General features: G+C 44.2%; 2 protein-coding genes across 2 annotated transcripts in view; one reads left to right on the top strand and one right to left on the bottom strand.

Annotated features, from left to right (window-relative positions):
• Nucleotides 1-1,972: 1,972 nt before the first annotated feature.
• LOC121614020 (5-hydroxytryptamine receptor 7-like) lies at nucleotides 1,973-4,488 on the bottom strand. The gene is made up of 2 exons (XM_041947784.1): nucleotides 3,911-4,488; nucleotides 1,973-2,879 (listed from the first exon to the last, which is right to left on the bottom strand). The coding sequence occupies exons 1-2, from the start codon at nucleotides 4,486-4,488 to the stop codon at nucleotides 1,973-1,975; spliced, it is 1,485 nt and encodes a 494-aa protein (XP_041803718.1).
• Nucleotides 4,489-9,851: 5,363 nt separating this feature from the next.
• arfgef3 (ARFGEF family member 3) overlaps nucleotides 9,852-19,845 on the top strand; it is a 44,010-nt gene continuing 34,016 nt past the window's right edge. The window contains exons 1-5 of the mRNA XM_041947308.1: nucleotides 9,852-10,273; nucleotides 12,427-12,478; nucleotides 15,809-15,890; nucleotides 16,478-16,618; nucleotides 16,948-17,016. Coding sequence (XP_041803242.1) covers nucleotides 10,189-10,273; nucleotides 12,427-12,478; nucleotides 15,809-15,890; nucleotides 16,478-16,618; nucleotides 16,948-17,016 — 429 coding nt within the window. The 5' untranslated portion in view covers nucleotides 9,852-10,188. The remainder of the gene's footprint in view (nucleotides 10,274-12,426; nucleotides 12,479-15,808; nucleotides 15,891-16,477; nucleotides 16,619-16,947; nucleotides 17,017-19,845) is intronic.

Here is a 19,845-nt window from a genome sequence, read left to right as displayed (position 1 = left end):
GTAATTAGTGTCACACAAAACTCCATAATCGCAGAAGACGAGCAGGTAAAAGATTTGATCCTTGTTCCTGGAAGTCCGACACCTTCCAGGATGCATAATTGAGGTCGGTGGCTTTAATGCTGAAATCGTACGTTGATAATTAATTCACTAAAACTTGTTCAATAAGTGATTAATGAGCTTCTTGCTATTAAGTGTGGCGGGGCTGTGCGTGAGAGCTAAATGTTCTGCCAAAGTTTGAACAGTGTGTGGTTATTTCACAGGAACATTTTCCGTGCTCACGTTTCGTCCCGGCTTTTCTCGCCGCTGTGAAGCCAGCGGGGCTCTGTTGGAAAAAGATGATGTCACATAACGCTGTGCACCAATCAGAGTTTAGCAACATTTAAGTCAAAAGCGGATAACGGTTGTGCAGCATGTTGCCCGGCCACTGTCAATCAGATCTGATCAAACACACTCACACAGTCCTGATGACACTGATTTCCTTCAAGTTTTAACGTGTGATAAACAATAATGCGACTGTTTTTTAATTTTTATGAATATCTAAGGTTTTAGAGAAATATTTAAGTTTTGAAATCACATTTTCAGGAGCTTTTGAGTCTTTTATCAAGCAAAAATGCCCAAATTGTGCATGTGCTTCTCAAATGCAAGGATTTGCTGCTTCTGTCTGTCTTCAGTTCGATTATCTTTGGGGTTTAGGCTGTTGGTCACAAGTAATTTGAAGACATCACTTTGGACGCTGAGAAACTGTGATGGGCATTTATTTCACATTTTCTAAAATTTACTGAAAAAAATATTGAATTGTTGAATTGATAACGACAAGGCTGAGCGTCAGTGAGAATGGAGAAGAGAAAAGTAGGCCAGTCTGAGAGCTGAGAGTTTTAACCCTGATCCACTCCTACATAGCTGTTTCCTGAAAATGGGGGGGTCACACACTGTGTCAACTCCAAAACATGAGGTGCATAGTTTGAAAAGAGACTCTTATGTGCTGCAGCCAGACTTTTAACAACTGAGGAAAAGGCACAGACACGTTCAAAAACCATCCCAGATGTTCTTCTCTCTCTTTATCTCTACCGTGTTGGCGTCCATCCCGTCGCCTCGTTGTTCCTCGCAACGTCGTTTCCTAAAAATGATTGTTAGTTCGTACATTAGCAGCCTGATTTCAAAATAAATTGATCCATAAATAGTTTTTTCAACAAAGTAGTGGTCATGGGTGAGTTTTGGCACATTCAACACATAATGATATTGATCAAAAAAAGATATGAACTCATATCAGGTACGACGGATCTACGAGGAGCGTTTTGACCTCCAAAATAAGGTTTGTCCCAGAAACAGCGTTGCTATTCGCTTGTGTACAAATTTTACATGTCAGTTGAGTTTTAATGGGAACTTGTCCGCTTGTTGTTATGCTCGTCCACTGAAGCAAACTCAACTTTTCGAAGCAGTGGAAAACAGTGCCGCCGTGATAACCAGAGATATTTGGTGTTCTAGCTTCATGGGCCAACAGAGTGCCGAAAACTGGACCGTTTTTGTTTGTCAGGACAAGTTTTCCTTGGCTCAAACTGAAAATACAAGACACCGGCAACTGAGAACTTCCATGCATGGTGGTAGCCCAGAACAGAGCCAATGTGCAGCTCCACAAACTTTTCTAACAGCATAATGTGCAAAAGACTGTTCAGCAGGGTAGCAGCCAGTTTTCAGTGCATTCAGGCGGCGACCACCATTGCAATTGTTGGACCTCCCCATGGGGGTAATGCAGCGGCAGCCATTGTTCAGACCTTTTCCCTTTTTCTCAGTTCTCCACTGTGCACCTTCGTGTGCATCCTGCCTCATCCCCCTTCAGTAATCATCGTACAAATTAGGGGAGATAACCAGTCTGGCTGCAGGGTGGCCTTGTGCCACAGTTTAAGCCCCACTGAGTGTTTTCTCTGGCGATTGACTCTGTTGGTCTCTGCAGCATCGCTGATGACCTCCAGCTTTACACATCAGTATCTGGCTTCTCCACCAGTTTCAGAGCCTCGTGCATGCCAGCCGCCGACAGCTTCCGATTGATGTTCCTGTAGCGGCACCGCAGAAGATTACTGTAGGTGGTCCTCAGATCACGGTTGAAAAAAGCATAAATGAAGGGATTAATGAGGGAGTTGGCGTACCCGAGCCACAACAGAGTTCTCTCCAGCCAGAGCGGCACGCAGCTGCACTCCACACCGCAGACGAACGGCCTGGCAGTGGACACCAAGAAGAACGGCAGCCAGCAGAAGGTGAAGGCGCCGACCACGATGCCCAGAGTGGCCGCAGCCTTCTGCTCTCGTTTGAAGATGGACTGGTTTTTCCTCTTCCGCCGCTGGTGGTGTTCGCCAGTCTTGAGGAGGCGAGAGACACGCGTGCTGCACTCTTCCTCCACCTCACGCTGGAGCTTCAACGCAGCTGCCACGCAGTCCAAGCTCTCCTCCTCTTCCTCAGCTTCCTCCTCCAGCTCAGCCTCTGTCCCTTCAACACTTCCTGTTTCTCCTGACGCCACCGGCTGGTGAGCCACGTGCCCTCCCCTTCCCCCTCGGGGAGCCACCCCTGCACCGTGCTCCCCTTCCCTGGGGAAGCCGGTGATGGTGTGCTTGGCAGCGCTGAGTTTGGCCGCCCGGTAGATCCTGTAGTACATGATGAGCATCACTGACATGGGGATGTAGAACGCCACGGCTGTGGAGTAGACGGTGTAGCCGAAGTCCTGACTGATGAGGCAGACTCTGCCGTCGTTGACGTTCTGCGCCCATCCGAAAAGAGGGGGGAGGGTGATGGAGGCTGAGAGGAGCCACACTGAAAGGATCATCTTGGCCATGCACCAGCCGTTTTGCCGGACAGGATAAGTCAGGGGTTTTGTGATGCCCAAATACCTACAGAGAAAAATAGATTGAAAGATTTCATAAACAGACAAATTCACCTTAATTCCTTTTCATCTTTTTTTCTGTTCTATTGTTGCCCTGAGTATGTGATGCTCCCCCACCCTGAAGAAGGTGCCCTTGAGCAAGGTGGTTAACAGTTTGTGGTTGCCATATGCAGCCCCCGGGTGGGGAACTGAGTAATTTTATGAAAGAGAAGCTCCAGGATGCTGAGACAGACCATATGTGATCAGCAAACCTTGCAGTGTTAAATAAAGCTCAGGTCTACAGTGGGATCAGTTCTCTGTGTGAGATCACAGAACACACTCATAAACTCATTTATGTTCACACTCAGAAACCTCACTGGAAAAATACTGTCAAAAACAATATTAACACACTGGATGTAAGAGTCTACATCACATGTGTGTGTGTTCAAGGAATGATATAAGGTAGAAAACAAATACTGCATTTTTTTATTTTAAATGTGAGTTAATCTTAGAGTCATTCACAACACAGTACTTGTGAGCGCTTCGATTCGATTCCAACGCTGTGTTCAGTTAGACTGAGACATGGTGCTCAAAAAGCCAAGCCGAAAAGCCGCACATTTGATCCCCACATCAGCCACTTTGTCCCACTAAATTTGTCCTTGTGCCCTTGAGCGAGACCCTGAGCCACAATGAGCCTCCAATGTTTCGGTGTCGCGGCGGGCTGAGCGACAAAATACCGTATCAGACTGCGTAATGGGATTTTTCTAAGAATAGGGTGAGTGGGGAAAAGTGGGATTAAAGAATAAAATATTGCCAAAGTGTGTATTTCTGACCAAACCGACACGTGGAAAATCCAAAAGTTGAATCTATCAATTATATAAAAAATAATGGTACTAATATTTTATCGAACCTTTTACATCTGCGCTGCTGTCTTTCCTTCTTTGTCTACATAATGCTCAGGTGGCTTCATATAATATGTTTGTTTGACATATTGTTTCTCTGTATTTCCAATGCAAGAAATCTTCACTTTGGTAAAGGCATAAAATAAGTTTATCTCACCTGTCAATGCTGATTACGCACAGACTCATGATGGACGCTGTGCAGCACATCACATCCATGGCGATAAAAACGTTACAGAAAAACTGTCCAAATATCCACTGACCACCAATCAGGTCTGTGATACTGACGAACGGCATCACGGCCAGAGCCACTGACAGGTCCGCCATGGCCAGAGAAACGATCAGATAGTTGGACGGCTGGCGCAGCTTCTTGACGAAGCACACGGAGATGACCACCAGTAAGTTCCCGCAGATGGTGGACAGCGTGAGCATGGTGAGCACCCCGCCGATCAGGACTTTCTCCACCCGGCCGTAGCTCAGGATCTGCTCGCCGCACCGGGTCCCGTTCGTCTCCATGACCTGCGGCTGACTGGAGGTGGACGGAGAAGTCGCTGCTGCCGCTGCTGCAGCCTCTGCGGCGCCCTGCGCAATCATCAGCAGCCGGGGCGCAAGAGCCTCCGAGATCATCATGTTGGTGGAGCCCCCGGGATCTTCACCACCGACCCTATCCTCTATCATGAACGACGACCTCATGTTTGCACCACCGAAGGTTCCGTTACTCGCTCCCACAACAACCATTCTGTTGCCTTCTGTTCCTTTTTATCCATGGACTTGGAGACCCGTCCGGTGGTGACATAGACGCACACTGATGTGCCGGTGTTGGTGTGAAAAATGAGTAATTCCTTCTCACAGCCCCCTCAGGGTAAACTACTCTGGCATACTCTCTTTGCCTTCACAAAGCCTCGACGCCTAAATTCTTCTATTTAGGAGCACACTCGTCATTACGCACGTGGCGCGCCTCAAGCGTATTCCCAAAATACCTGACCTATAAAATGTGATATTATTTCCTGTTGTCTGTGGCCACCCTGGCTATCATCCCACTTCTCAGTCTGGTGTGTCGAGACCGAAACTTAAAAACCGCAGTACGCGCATATTCATATCACAAAAGTTGACGCGTGACGTCAAAAGACATGCTGGATAGCCTATAGGCTGCCGAATACTTAAAATCTAAACATTTAAAGAAATGATTCACAGAGAGCCAAATCTCCTGGGCCCTTTTGGAGCTCACTCTACTGAAAATGTCTTGACAAGGACAAAATGTCTCCATGGATGACCGTGCGTAATTGCGCAGAATGAAGAAATGTTCTGTCGATTTCAAATGTATTTTGGTATCGCCTGTGTTATTAAGCCTCTCTCCACGCACGCGCGTGTGCGCACATGCACAAACACACACACACACAAGCAGACACACAGGAGAGAGAGAGAGACAAAGGATGAGATTACGCAAAATGTGAATGGGTGAGAAATGATGGTGTGAATGAGTGGGCCGTCGCCGGGCATTTAAGAAAATTCCTACTATTATACAAATAATCCATCCAAGAAAACCAAAAAAGTCAGGAACATTCTGTCGTAGTTTTGGATGATGGCAGTACAGTCTCTGTTCAGCTGTCTGTATGATTTGATTCAGGGATTAACTCTGATCATGTCACTTTTAAGGAGAGCACACAGGATTTTTTTTTTTTTTTTCATGGAGAGGGTCGGTCGTTATGTAACCGAGGTGAGGAAGCTGAAGAACTGATTTCCCCCAATTGACTCATCAAGTCATTTTGCTATTTTCAATTCAAGCAGGAGGCGTTAAATTCTGCGTGTGAGGACAAGATACACAATCTGCCTTCATCTCACTTCGACAACATACGAGATTTATGTTGCTGGAGGTGAGAGCAGCAACCCAAACTGCTCCCGAAGCCTTTTCATCATTTTCTAATTTGGGTCCAATTGTTTGATAACCCCATACGTGCATATGATGCTAATGCCGTCAATAACCTTGCATAGTAGCGCCCCCAAGCGGCCATAAGCCTCTCCTGCATGTTGTGCGAGTGCTGGAACCCCCTCTTTTTCTCAGTAAGAGACCATATGTTTGTATATTTATTCAGACTGGAGAGTAAAGAAAGTGCAGTATAATGTATATGTATTTCTCTTACAAGACCTACCAATGACAATATTCATCAATAGAATTAATTGTTAAAAATGACTAAATGCTTTAGGTCCCAGAGGGGTCTGGGTCCCTGAAAGATCACCAGTGGAATTCCTGGGGGCCCGCAAACAGCATGATTGTATTTCACTTGAATCTGATCCACTGCAGGTTTTTTTTTAGCTTGTGCACCCTCAAAATGAAGTGACCCTTCACCACAGCTGATGAAGTTCAGCCAAAGAGAATTTTCTTGTTCGAAGAAGACAAAACTTTTCAGTTTTTCCAGAGACAAAAGGTCAAAAGTTAAATAAAAGTCAGTAGCAACTGGAAGAATTCGCTCAGTAGATCTCCATCAGGTGTGTGTGGGGGCATGTGGGTGGAGAACAGGGAGTGCAGCCAGGCTGTGTGTGTGCATGAGTGCACATTTCAAAGACATCAGTGATGTGAAAGATCAATTTCAAATCGAAAATGGAAACAAAAGAATCTGAAATGTGAAACGTCGCAACCACAGGAGGCCTCAGGCATTCAGTCAAACATGTGCACAGAAAATTGATGGGCGATTAGCTGCTGATACACACACGGCCAAACACGTAATTGGCCGATAACTGGCAGAGATAATAAGCTAGATTTATTCTTGAGGGACCCCTCAGATTTATATTGGGTCCTCTTGGAGACTCCTGTGTTCTTAAATAATAATTACTCGATAAAGTGAGTGGTGCATCTTATGGCAATATGAAGGTCTGAGGCCACATAAAGTGCCTGTGACATGAAAACATTTGTGAAACCCTGTCTTACCAAAAAAAAAAAAAAAAAAGCACAAAAATACACATGAAATGGTGATTTTAGCAGGTGACTTTTTCCCCCACAAAGTCACATTTAATCAGGGTCCAGTGGGCTGCAAAAAATAGCCTTCTGCACAAACAAGTCTGTCATTAAACAGGTCACACTGCTTTAAAGGACGTCTCGCTTCAGAGGCCTGTTTTGACCCATAGCAGCAGCACAGTTGGACAATGTAAACCACCAAAGGCTGCAGGCTGACACCAGCAGCACCTCAGCACAGTGCTCTGCTGACCTGACACCACGCCTGAGCTCCTGTGTGTGCAGCTCTGGGAATAACTAAGCTTCTCTTAAAGGCTGTAAACATATTTTCAATCTTGAGTTCACGTAAAGAATCCTGAGCTGTGGAAGAATGCCTGCATCTACACCAATTTGCCGTCAAAGCATCAAAACCTGCTCACATCAGCTACATTTTAATAGCACCATGACAAGAAATATCTTGTTGTTTAAGCCACATGATTAATTGGTGTATTAGAAGCAGGTCAACCTGCTTAGTGGCAACTATGGTCCTGACTCTGAGTGCCCCCCTGATGCTAGCATTTTTAGTATCGTCAGCAACTTTAAATTAGGTTGCTGACAATCTCTATGACCATATTTGCTCAAAGTTGTTCAACCGTGGGGCGATCAAACGCTTAAAGGTCATTTTGTGGGGGTGGCCGTTACAGAAGCAGGATAAGTTTTGGAATGACCCGTTCAAATATCAGATATGGACGTGATGTACAGGTGTCCACACACTTTTGGCCATGAAATATATCTCTTCTCCAAAAAAATAGCTCCGTCTGAAACTTTCATCGCAGTGTGTGAAAAATAAGGCTCGCGGACAGTTTAGAAAAGTCAAGCAGGAGACACACAAGCATTAATCAATCAGATATGGGCCACCATAAAAACACATCTGTTAGGAACTTCTTATCGAGCCTACAAAGAGCAGACAGATCATTAACCGCTCACATTACATCAGTAACAACAAAAGGATGATGAGTCTCTGGCTCTCAAACACCCCTTTAATTAAAATGTAAGAATGACATTGGCTCCACGTACTCTATTATATCTGGAAAGTATAAATCTTACATATTTATGTGGCGTTTAGCTCGTCAGACTTTAGAATAAAAGCCTCCTGCTTCGTTGTTGTCTTTTAAGATCTCGTGCTAATTAAAGTCATGGTTGGATAACTGTGTGTCTGAGTAGAATCAGTCTTACGCTCATGCCAGGTTTACAATCAGACTCATCACTCTCATCTCTTTGCAGGCCGCAGTTTTAATCCACCTGCTGGGATTTCATATAATGACCTTTGAATACCTGTTGTTCACCTCCCATCTGTGATTCTTCGTTTCATTATCTCACCTTCCTTTTGTTGTCTTATTCCTTCACTGGCCCATTCCATGATCCTGATGGGAACGGGAAGGTTCGGCCAATGAATATATGAATAAATGAATACATAAATGACTGAATATCAATCATCTCCCTCCCTCCTGCACAACTACAAATTTAGTTTACTGAGCACATCAAAATGTATTTATGAAGGTCATGTTTTTGTTCCTTTGGTATTGTTTTTTTTTAATTAAATTTTGACAAATATATGTACTGATATAATATAGTCCATGGTCTCCAGGTTGTTGGTAATTTGTTTACTTTCAGTCCTGTACCTGCAGATTCTGATACTGCAATAATAATTTGTGCCAATGCACAAATTATTTGCATCACAGACTCGATCCTTTTTGTGGGTCTCTTAGATTTTCACTCATGCGTCGTGTGTCTGTATGGATGGTGACGTAGGTCATTATGAAGTACTTTAGCAAGTATCCTGGAAACGTCTGGATGGATTGTAATAAAGGTGTGTGAGCTACAGATGTTAATAATTCATGCAGGATGAATCCTACCGAATTTAAAGATCACCTGCCCTTTCATCACCACTACAGTCAGGTAAGTTAAGATCAAAGGAATTATACGAAACGAAAAAAAAAAAGCTAATTAGGCACATTTCCGCAAATTTTGTAATTTAAGATATGTTATGCATGGCTATAATATTTCTGAATGTTGAGAAAAACATGGAAACAGCTTCTTCTTCTTTGGTTTTGGAGCAGAAACAGCTGATCAGTCATGTGATTTCTGTTCACTACCTTCAGCAAAGGTGTTTCTCCCATTTAGCTTTTTTTGAAACAGGAAAAAATCACCACAAGTGATCATAAAAACTTTCCATTTAGAAAATACAATATTTCAAAACATGCATTAAAACAGCTTGATGGAAACACGGCTAATGTTTAGATAATTGTTATAATGACATGCTAAATATGGAAATGTCACACTAACATCCTAAATGATACATGCTAGAAATTAGCATATTCAAATGCTAAGCACACGCTACACAGTTGTTTGGCTGAATGTCTTGTTCAAACCTGTCGGCTTCGTTAAAACGCTAACAAAATCACAATGAGGCCACACAACACTTCTTCAAACGTATTCACAGGCTGCAGTAACGCTACATAACTTAGCCTTTAGCATCATGCTAACATCAGCTAACTTTTTTTGTATTGACATGTTTGTCTTGCTCTTTTTTTATTGCCCCTTCACACGAACTTGATGGGCAGGTCAGTATAAATAAATGAATAAATGTGTATTCATTTATTTAATTTGTCATGTTGCTAATATAGCATCTAACCTGCTAATGTTAAACAGGAAGTTCCTGATTCAATGCCAGACAGCAGAGATAATTTCACTTTAAAATACAAAACTAATAAATAAATGTAAATGAAATTATGTAATAGAAAAAACTAAAAATTAATTGTACTCAATAGACGCGCTTAGTGTGAACACGTCTTTTATTCTGAAGGCAGCTAGCTCTGCGTTAGCTTCCTCCACCTGTCGCCCCTCTAAGGCTGGAAATCCCATTCCAGTGACTCCCGATTCCGTGCCACAGTTTCAAGCTTCCCCACGGGGAAACGGCGTAAATACTGTGTTGCCAGATTGGAGAGAAATCCACCTTTTAGCGGAGGGCGTTGTAGTGTCCTCCTGTCGTGAAAGCAGCTTGATTTGAGGGATAGAAGGAACCGGATCTGGATCGCATGAGGAACACAAGTATCAGCTGGAACGGATTTCAAAACACGCCAGCCCTGAGGAATAAATGTCGAGGATGAGAGCAGCGCGTCTATTTATTGAACCCCTCCACCTCTGAATGAGTGACAGCGCGTGATTGTCAGATGTCAGATGATCGCCGCTCTTCTGTCTGGAGGCCATAGCGGTGGATTTCTGCAGGAAGCTCAGACGCTTCCTCCTTCCACCGTCAGAGGATTGACGGCTGGCCTGACATCATTGGCTGGTCGCTGGGAATGAATCATCGTCTTCATCGGGGGGGTTCAGGGATGCTGTCACTGCACCCTTAAAATACCACGCGCAGAAACCCCCACACGTACACAAACCGGGACCTGTGTGCCTGTTCTCTGACATTTCAAAGCCGCTTGTTGTTTGGATCCAGCATGGAGGAAATCCTGCGAAAGCTGCAGAAAGACGCGTCCGGCCACAAACACAAAGCCATCCGCGATGCCTGCGTCTACGCCTGCGGTGAGTGCACAGCCGCCTCCCGGCGCTCCGGCTGCAGGAGGGGGGCCAGGGTGATGGGGGGGGGGGATCTGCCACCGTGTTCACCTGCTAGCCTTTAAGACACAGACAGCTACACCCACAGGCCTTTATCTGAAACTGTTGTGGAGGTATATTGCATGTGCTGGTGGGAAGCTCCATCATCCACCACAGGAGTAAAAGCTGCACCTGCTGCTCTGAGACGCTGGCTCTGAGGGATCAGACGTGCACGGCTGAAAATAAAACCCTGTCCGTCTAATTTAAAATGCAGTCAGTTTAAATAAACTTATCATGCACCAAAACACAGCTTTAAATTCTCATAAATGTTTTAATTTAATGGTTAAATTTGATTTTAGGTTGCAGTTTGTAGGAGACAGTTTGTTTATGAAGTTATCAGGACTTTTAATCATACATTTGAGGGCAGACTGACAAGAAAAAGCAAGATTTAGAAACAACAGGCGTCATGTTGAGTTGTATATCTTATGTAAATGAATTTAAAGGTTTATATTTCAGTAGCAGGATGCAGTAACCTCAATAACCTGTAGCTTCATACTTCAGTCTGCTGTGACTACAGGAACAATAATAAAATGTAAAACAATGAGATGAAGTGCAGCAAGATCACCATAAACTCTACAGACAGACAGTTAATACCTCACAGGCAGTTTTCAGGAACAATGTAACTCGACTCTCAGTGGTTTTTATATTGTTTGTGCTTTTTGAATTTTAAATATTGCAGGATCGTCTTTTAAAGAAGGCATTAAAGAGAAGTGAGGCCGCTGCCAGTTCCCGTCTCGCAGCAGACTAATAGAGGAAAGACAGAGCAGCAGAACAATAACAGTCATCAACACTGACATTATCGCTGACTCACGAGTCCTCTCTGACTCTACTAAAAGGTTGAAAGGTTGCTCGACTCTGCAGGACCATGACTTGGAGTATCTTGCATACTTGGAAACCATGAAGAACTGAAGACCATTACTGTGTCTGCACGGTTCAGTCCTCCCCACAAGGCAGAACGGCCTCTGCTCAGTACACAAGACGCTGGATCGGTTAGAAACAATCCCAAAGAAAAGGAAAAAAAACGCTTTCTGCTGACGTCAACGGAGATATTATCAGAATTAATAGGCGTGCTGGGCCGGCCTGACCTTTTGGTGGCAGGTGAAATTGTAAGACAGCAAGTAGGGAAGGGGTTCAGATTGTGCTGATGAAGGTACATGCAGTGCTACACACAGATACACACTGAATTAATGCGCACACACACACACACACACATACACACCAAGGCCATGTTTAAACCCAGCAGCCAAAGTGAGCTGCAGACCTTGGGACCGGGTGTGTGATTAGACTGAGGGCTCAGTGGTGAGAAACACACACCGTCTCATGCTCTGTGTTGCAGTTGTGTTTTACCTGCCCTGAACTGTTTGGAGACGCGCCCAAAACATTCGAGTTGTCTGCGAATGTGAAGGAAGTTCCAGGCGATCGCCGCCTTAGACACACACACAGAAACACAGGGCGCACGTATGGCCGTATACAATGCAAGGGCGAGCTCGTGTACACTGAACCTTGAAACATGCAGGCTACGGGAGATTTGTGCTGCGCTTTAGAGATGTCAGCAGCAGTGTGTCCCTTGTTAGCTGAAAGTTTGAAGCCGAGGTGAAATAAAAGGCACAAGTATCGAAGCAAAGTTACTCATATAAGCAGAACAGAGCATTTCTTTGGACTATTTTCAGCGGCGAATTAATACACACTTGGCGACAGAGTATTTCTGTCCGCAGGAAGGTTTATGTGGGATTGTTCACACACAAAAAATACAATATTATCATCCTTTAACTGTGTGAACTCCTCTCTGCAGAGCTGTTCAACATGTGAACTTTTAATTCATAGCCTTTTCATGTGAACTACTGCTCTATGCTAACTAGCGAGCTAGCATCGTTAAATTCGTTCACGTTCATTTTTGTGTGGGGAACCAAATTTGAGTAGAGAAAATCTCATTTTTCTCATCTGGTCTTTCTGAGCTCAACAAACCGAATACTGAACAGCTGGAAAGTGAAATTTTCTTATGGTTTATGTGTGTGATGCAGCACACCTGTCAGGTGTTGTTAACCAGAGTTTTGTCTTTTCTTTGTTGCATTAAATTCCAGAAACCCTCGAGACCCAGAATGGATCAGCCAAGATTTCCGCTTCACAGCTTCGGTAAGTTAAATATCACAGATTTAGTTTGCACTCGCTGCATTTAACAGTCTAAAAATATTCCCTCTAATAAAAAACATGTAGTGTGTTTCCAAACGCTGGTGTGCCAGGAGGTTCGTCGGACCAGCTGAAATGCGTGAATTACGTTGCAGGACGAGTTAGCTTCGCCTTTCTGTGCAGCCCGTGCTGTCACTGCAGGGAGCAGATAAGTGAATAATGAAATTCAAACTGTTCCTCTCTGAACGCTGCGGCTCGCACGTCTCTGTTTTACACAGACTTTATGATTTGAGTTCATTTGAATGATCAAATAATCCCTGGCATGATAATGCAAATGTTGAACTGAACTCAGGCTGCGTGTCTTTAAGCGAGTGTTACACATCACTCAGTTTAAACACAATAGTATAACTTGCAGAGAATATATGAATTTAGAGTAGAGGAGCTGGACACGGTAACATCTGTCTGATCCTGCAATCCAATACAGCAGCCCTCCAACAGATATGAACCTTCTGCTTTAAAAATGGAGCTGAGCCTGTCAAAGAGGTGGTGATTCACTTTACATTTAAACCTGCATGTTATGATGGTACATTACGGTTATTATCATTTTGATTTGTCATGTTAGTTTTTAAAAAGGAGGAGAAAGACTGAAACACATTGAAGTGTTTTTCCTGCGTCAAGAAGACACCGATGACAGCAGGTTGGAGGGGATGAGGTCCACTTGCAGGTTTCATTGATTTTTGTAAATATCTGATTATTCTGAATCTGATGCAGCAACATGTTTCAAACCAGTTGTGACAGGAGCAACTAAGGACTGGGAAAGATGTGGAACGCTACAAAAACACACCTGTTTGGAACGTTCCACAGGTAAACAGGTTGATTGGTAACAGGTGATAGCATCATGATTGGGTCTGAATCATCCTGGAAAGGCTGCACCTTTTTTAAAATCAGGGTTGTACTCACATCTATTAAATCATGCCGGAAAAATCAAATGTACACACTCAGACAGCTGTTTTTTTGTGACTGAGGTAGCTAGAAGCTGGGCTCAAACCTGAAGTTCTCTGCAGGAACACGGGGCTGTGTTTTGCATCTGTTGTTCCGATGTTCTGGTTAAGAGTTTCTAAACGTATAAAATGTAAATGTAAAGCGTAAAGTGGATGGAGGGATGCTGCCGCCGCTCGCTGGATTGTGATGAAGGTGCCATAAATTGTGGATGCTGTTGCAGCTCAACGCCCCATAAATTATTCACTCAATAACCCCTGTTGTTTTATTAGAGATTATTAGATTAAATATTGATGATAATGTCTTTGTAATGTAGTGTGACGGTTCTCAGCCAGCGATCCTCAGTCTCTACTAAAAGTTTTCAGGCCTCTGTTACAGAATGGGCTCTCAGCCACTCAAACTAAGAGGACACCCCCAAACTGAGCGACGGAGCAGAGCAGGATGGGGCGGTTCTGCTGGGTAGATGCTGAGGGAAGTGCCTGATTGATAGATTTACGATAGTTTTCATTGAGAAAGTGTATATTTAGCTTTAAACGGAGTGTTTTTAGTCATTCTGCCATGTAAATAATCTCTGAACATTTGTGAGCAGTTGATCTGTTTTTGTTTTGCTGTTGACTTTGAGATTTTTGTCCCTTTCTCTCCACATTTCTTTGTGTTTTATGAAGCGGACACTGTATCTGCATGCTGTTGTCTTTGTGCTGTTTCATTCGTTGCTCTCGGTGGCTCGTGAACAGCGTCTGAGCTCACTGGAGCTGTCAGGAAGTGCCGCTGGGTACCGTGCCAGCGGCGGCTCCTCGCAGCCCATTTGAACCAGTGTGGCCGTGACAGCTCAGAGCAGCCTGAGAGCTCAGAGATAAAGGCCTGTAGCCCGCTATCAGCCGCAGAGCACGGTGACTCAACCAGCTGCGAATGTTGAGAATGAGACAGAGAGCGAGCGACTGTGCACAGAAAACGAGACAAAGAAAGACTGAAGAAAGGGAAAGAAAACAATCAGCTCTGCTATGCTGGGTTACATAACCGACTCTGTCCTACAGTGGAGGACAAAAACGACAGGACATTTTATTTTTAACTGATCCAAGTTATTTTTATCATCTGTGAATCCATAAATAAACTTTTCTCAGCATTGGGCCGGAGCGGACATAAATGTTAGTTTGCACTGCGTCAGATATCATCAGTGACGTCTAGAATTAAACGTAAAGAACAAACAGGACGAAAGGAGCAACATTAAAGGCAACAGATTGCCGTTAAACCTCCTCCTCTATCGTTTGGCTTTGGGTGGACTCGCTCGGTGCGTCGCTGTCTGCAGAGTCCACGTTAGAAATGGCTGACGTTGATGCTGTCAGAAACTAATTAGCTTGTGCAGTAGTGACAGGTTCTCAGCCTTCGCTGGGCGCTAACAGCCCAGACTCAGCGACCGCCTGACTGCATCTCGAGCCCCACCGCCGTCAGCACTGACATCCCTGCGCCTGTGTGGCCTCGAGGCAGAATCGGCCCCACAAAGGCACAGATCTCGTCCACTCTCTTATGTACAATTTCCAAATTTCCAAAAATGCTATTGGCAAATGTTTATTGCTGTTTTAACTGCGTGGTTTACAGAAATCTCAGTTTCAGCATCACGACAAGGAGGGATGACAGAGGAGACATGTAGTGAAGAGACACACAGAGTCTATACGACTCTGATGGGGGGATACTCTGTGTGTTTATGGGGTCGATGAAATGTGAAGACAGAGGACAGAAGCTCACGTAAATCATCCTCTTCTTAGTTGTGATTTAATATTCTGAACTTGAAGTACATACGGTATCATCAAGCAGGAGGAGGAGTCTGATGTGGAGTTCATGATGGAGGTCAAGATCTTTTCATATTCGGCTCATCTGTTTTCCACCAAAATTGCACTTCTTATTAAATACTGAAGCTGTGAGACAATAAACATCCTGCATTGCGCTGTGGGGAGGTAAACTATGACCAGGGTTTAATGTATACTGCATCAGGCACTATGGGATGTAGTCATGGAAGAACACGTCACACATTCAACAGGATGAAATTCAGGCTGCTGATTGGGATTGATTGACGTTTTTTTTTTTTCATGCAATCTTTCTGGTTGTGTTCATGCAAATATCAGTCAGTCATCTGTTTCCTTGTAGTTTGATTGTGGCTGGACTAAATCCAGAATGATAAGAACTGCAGTGTTTTGGACCACGAGTCAGACGGACGACAGATTTGAAAACCAAAAGCTGGTTCTTTGTCTTAGCCAGTGTGATGGAAACAGTACTTTACCACAGGTCTGTAAGTTGCACTGAAAGCATTCATGTTCCAGAGTTTCGTTTGTGTGCTTGCAGAGAGCGCTGCCTGCTGCCTCTACAGATGGCTCTGGAGTCTAAAAACACCAAACTGGGACAGATGGCACTAAGTGGAATGCAGGTACTGTAATATCCAGCAGCACGGTCCAGATCATTTCTCTCACGGCACTTTTATTTTCTTTACTTAAAGAGTAATGGCTCTGCACAGAATCTGCTGTGTGCAACAACATCAGCTTCAATTAAAAGAATAAATAACAGTCTTCCTTTTGCAGTTGATTCATAAGCAATAAAATGCAGCCTTGTTCAACTCGATGCACTCAAGGTTTTGTCACAGCAGCCGAGTTGGTCGAGTATGACCAGACAAGCAAACCATAGCGAGGTAATGGTGTGTGAACGACATCACTGAGTCACTTTGTTGGCTTTATGGCTTTTCTGTTTGTGCTGCTGTTACATCATCTTTTAGAATATATCATTAGCTTTTAATTAGCACTGTAGTCTCACTTCAAACACCCAGAACATCAGAATTTTTACACTCACGCTAGTTACAACCACTGATAAATAGTGAAAAGTGTGTACCAGCATCAAATTCCAGTATTCAGCAAAATAGAAAATGAAGTTTGAATTCTGACTTTATCTGGATAAATGATCGGGAGGAGATGGTTTGATTGGCTGATGTCTTTCCTCTTCCCTCTGCCGTCCTCCAATCAGAAGCTCCTGTGTGAGGACAGGTTTGTGGGAGGAGTCGCGGTGGAGGTGGAGGTCCTGGAGAAGCAGCTGCTCAGCCAGATGTTGGAGGCCATCAGAGTCACCCCGTCTCTCCATGAAGACCTGCAGGTGGAGGTCATGAAGGTACGACCTGTGGGTGTTCGGATCCTGTGATCTCGTGGATCCTGATTGAGCTCTGAGCTGATGTGTATTTTTAGATGTTGGCTTTTGCTCTTCTGCCTCATTTTGCACGCTCAGCCGGAGCAGGCCGGCATTAAAATGAGTGAAGAGATGTAGATATGCTCGGCAGCAGAGCAGCCCTGCAGTGCAGCTTCTCTTTGATGGTTTGGCCTCTTCAGAGCTCAGCCTCATGTTGGTGTGTGTCTTCTCTACCTTCACTAGCTCTGCCCAATTTCACCGACTTCATTCTCTTTTAAAAAGTAGAAAATTGTGTGTCTGTCTCCTGTGTGCAGGTCCTGCTGTGTATCACCTACTCACCAAACTTTGACATTAATGGAGACTCCATCCTGCGCATTGCTGAGGTAGGACATTCTGTTTGATACACATCAGCTTCGTCGGCACAAATTTGAGGTTTTACGTCAAACAACAATCAGGGACTTTCTTTTGCTTTCGCAATGCTAATCAATAATATGCAGAAATTAGCATTTTAGGCTCGTTGTTCAGCTGCTGTTGAAAATGTTCCAGACAGCTGAACGTGGAGGAGCATCTGAGACGTAGCCGAGGGTTTAGCCGTCTCTGTTGATGGTGGGACTGTTTGTATCTCCCAGATATTCATCTTTGCTGCTGAGTTCTTAACTTTTACCCGAAGACAAGGCAAAATTGTGGCATCAATTTTTGATTGATTGGACTGTCACAGGCCGAACTAACGACAGATAGCAGCACCTTTTTTTTTCTTTTAAAGGACAAGCACGACATGAGCTCACTCTATTTTTAAAGATAAAGCTTTGCTCCGTCCCCGCTCACCCGAAGGCCTTGTCTCATGCTGTAATCTCATCAATTATTCAGAGGGTTGAAATGAGTGGTCCTGTGTGCGCGCACACACACACACGCACAGAGGCATGAAAATATACAGGACAGATATCTGCCATAAAACAAGCCTGTGACATACTGGACTTGCCTGGTTGAAGAACGTTTAGGGGTTCACTGGCGCCCATGAAGGTACATATCTTAAATATCAGAATACATGAAATGAACCAAAAACTTTGAAATAAAATTTAGGACCAGTGATTTGTTCAGGCTGAAATATCAGAATAATGCTGAAATATGTTTGTAAAGTAACACAAATGTGCACGCTGTGCTTCATTAAACCTGCTTCTAAAGTTTCTGCTCACCTTGATTGTTGCTCAGTACTGTTGCTGAAAGTGAATAACAGATTGTAAAGTGTGTATTTCACTTCCAGCTCTGCAACAGAACTTTATTTTGTGGTCTGTGACTGTGGTCATGAAAACACTGATGAACACAAACAATTAACTAAAACGCTGAAGACTAATAAAGAACAGAAATTCCAGCTTCGTGTGTTTCGACTCAGCAGTCAGCTGTATCTCTTTTGTCGAGGTGCTCTCTGGATTGCAGGAGATTTTCAGAGGCTCTGCGCAGCCCTAAAAGAGCACTCCAGGTTTTAAGTATCTAAAACCCACCACATGTAGGCTTGAAAGATCTCTCTGCAGGATAGCAGCCTGGATTCATAGCAGTTACTGTGGATTCCAAAGCAAAAAATAGCATCAAGACACCCGTAAAACCCCCCTGAACAAAGTCCTGCAGCATAATGGTCTTCACGAGTGTCTATTTTTTCAGTGTTTTCCAGAGAAGTGTTGCATGTTGCAGAAACTCTCTGTGCAGTCTGTGCAGCTTTAGAGCTACAGAACAGCACGCGAGTCGTGTGTTTAGAACATACTGAGGATAAGCATTAACTCTGGAGAAGCAGATCCTGCTCCGGGACTGGTTTCCAGAGTTCCCAGGGATGTTTTGAGGCTTTTTTTTTGTCACCATTAAACTGGATCACATCAGAATTCAGGTTTCACAGCCACCTTTGAAGACTGTGGGGTGAGTTTGTGATTCTCAGATTGCAGAGCGTGCCTGTATAACTTCACTCCCCCCAGCAGCAGCAGCTCCTGAACCCAGGTGATGTGTGATGTCCATTAACAGCTCGTAAAAACCTGGTCAACATGTTGTGTTAATGGGCTCTGCCGGCCATCTGCTGTGTGTGTGTGTGTGTGTGTGTGTGTGTGTGTGTGTGTGTGTGTGTGTGTGTGTGTGTGTGTGTGTGTGTGTGTGTGTGTGTGTGTGTGTGTGTGTGTGTGTGTTTCTGTTTGTGCTGGGTCATAACTCAGGGTGACTGGAGAGGTTGTCAGCACCACTCCATTATCAGCAACATCCCAGACAAACAGTGAGGCTCAGTCCAGGTTCTTAATGCAGGGATTGGCAGCGCTGAGGGATTTATTCAGCTTCAACCAGCAGGAGCTGGAGCTTGATACTTTAATATGATCTCATCCCTCACATGAAAAGTGATTTGCATCGTTGGAGATAATTCCTGTCACCTAAAACTGCCAATTAACAGTTTAGTTTTGAACTCTAGTTATACAAATATGTAGACAAAATGCAAAGCTGAAAAGTTGCATTGTGCAGCATTTTAGGCGCTAACACAGGAAGCTGGTTTGTAACTCACTCATTCATGTTTAGCAAGCAGCAGAAGCTGTTCCTCCAATCCTCCAACTGCCAGCCTGCACCACCCAGAGGACAGGAAAGTAGCAGCAGCAGCTGCAGGTTGGTGCTGCAGATGCAGGCATGACATCGTCACCATCCTCAGCCAAAGAAAGCAACAGCTGCAGTCATTTTAGCTTCTGTTCCAGCTGCAGGTTCTTCTTCTCTCAGCAACTGCTGTTGCTTTTTCATTTGTTTCTAAGTTTACATGTTCAACACATGGACTGCCTGTTCGCTGCAATAACAGCTACAGTAACTGAATTATAATGGCTAATAAATGTACACATGGAGCTACAATTCATCACATGGCTGTAAAACACTACATGCTAGCTTTTGAACATTTTGTAAATGAATGAACCCCCCCCCCCCCCCGAACATCTGTGATCACAACTTGTTCTAGCTGTAAATAGTCAAGTATGAAGCCTCAGTCTTATTCATGCGTGCACCGAACTGCAGCTTTAAAAAATGAACATTGATTGCTCACAAGTGCTGCAAGTGTTGAAACTGCTGAAGCTAATAGGTTTAATGTTGTGAGGCGGTTCATCTCATGCAACTCACACTCACTGTGGCCGGAAGGCCGAATGATGCAGGAGGTATTGATCTTTCATTGATTAGGCACAGGTGGTAAACAAGGCTGCCAAGACTTCAAA

The sequence above is a fragment of the Chelmon rostratus genome, chromosome 11 (assembly GCF_017976325.1).
Source record: "Chelmon rostratus isolate fCheRos1 chromosome 11, fCheRos1.pri, whole genome shotgun sequence".
NCBI lineage: Eukaryota > Metazoa > Chordata > Actinopteri > Chaetodontiformes > Chaetodontidae > Chelmon > Chelmon rostratus.
Note: the sequence above shows the minus strand (reverse complement) of the source record. Positions and strands in the feature narration are given on the sequence as shown.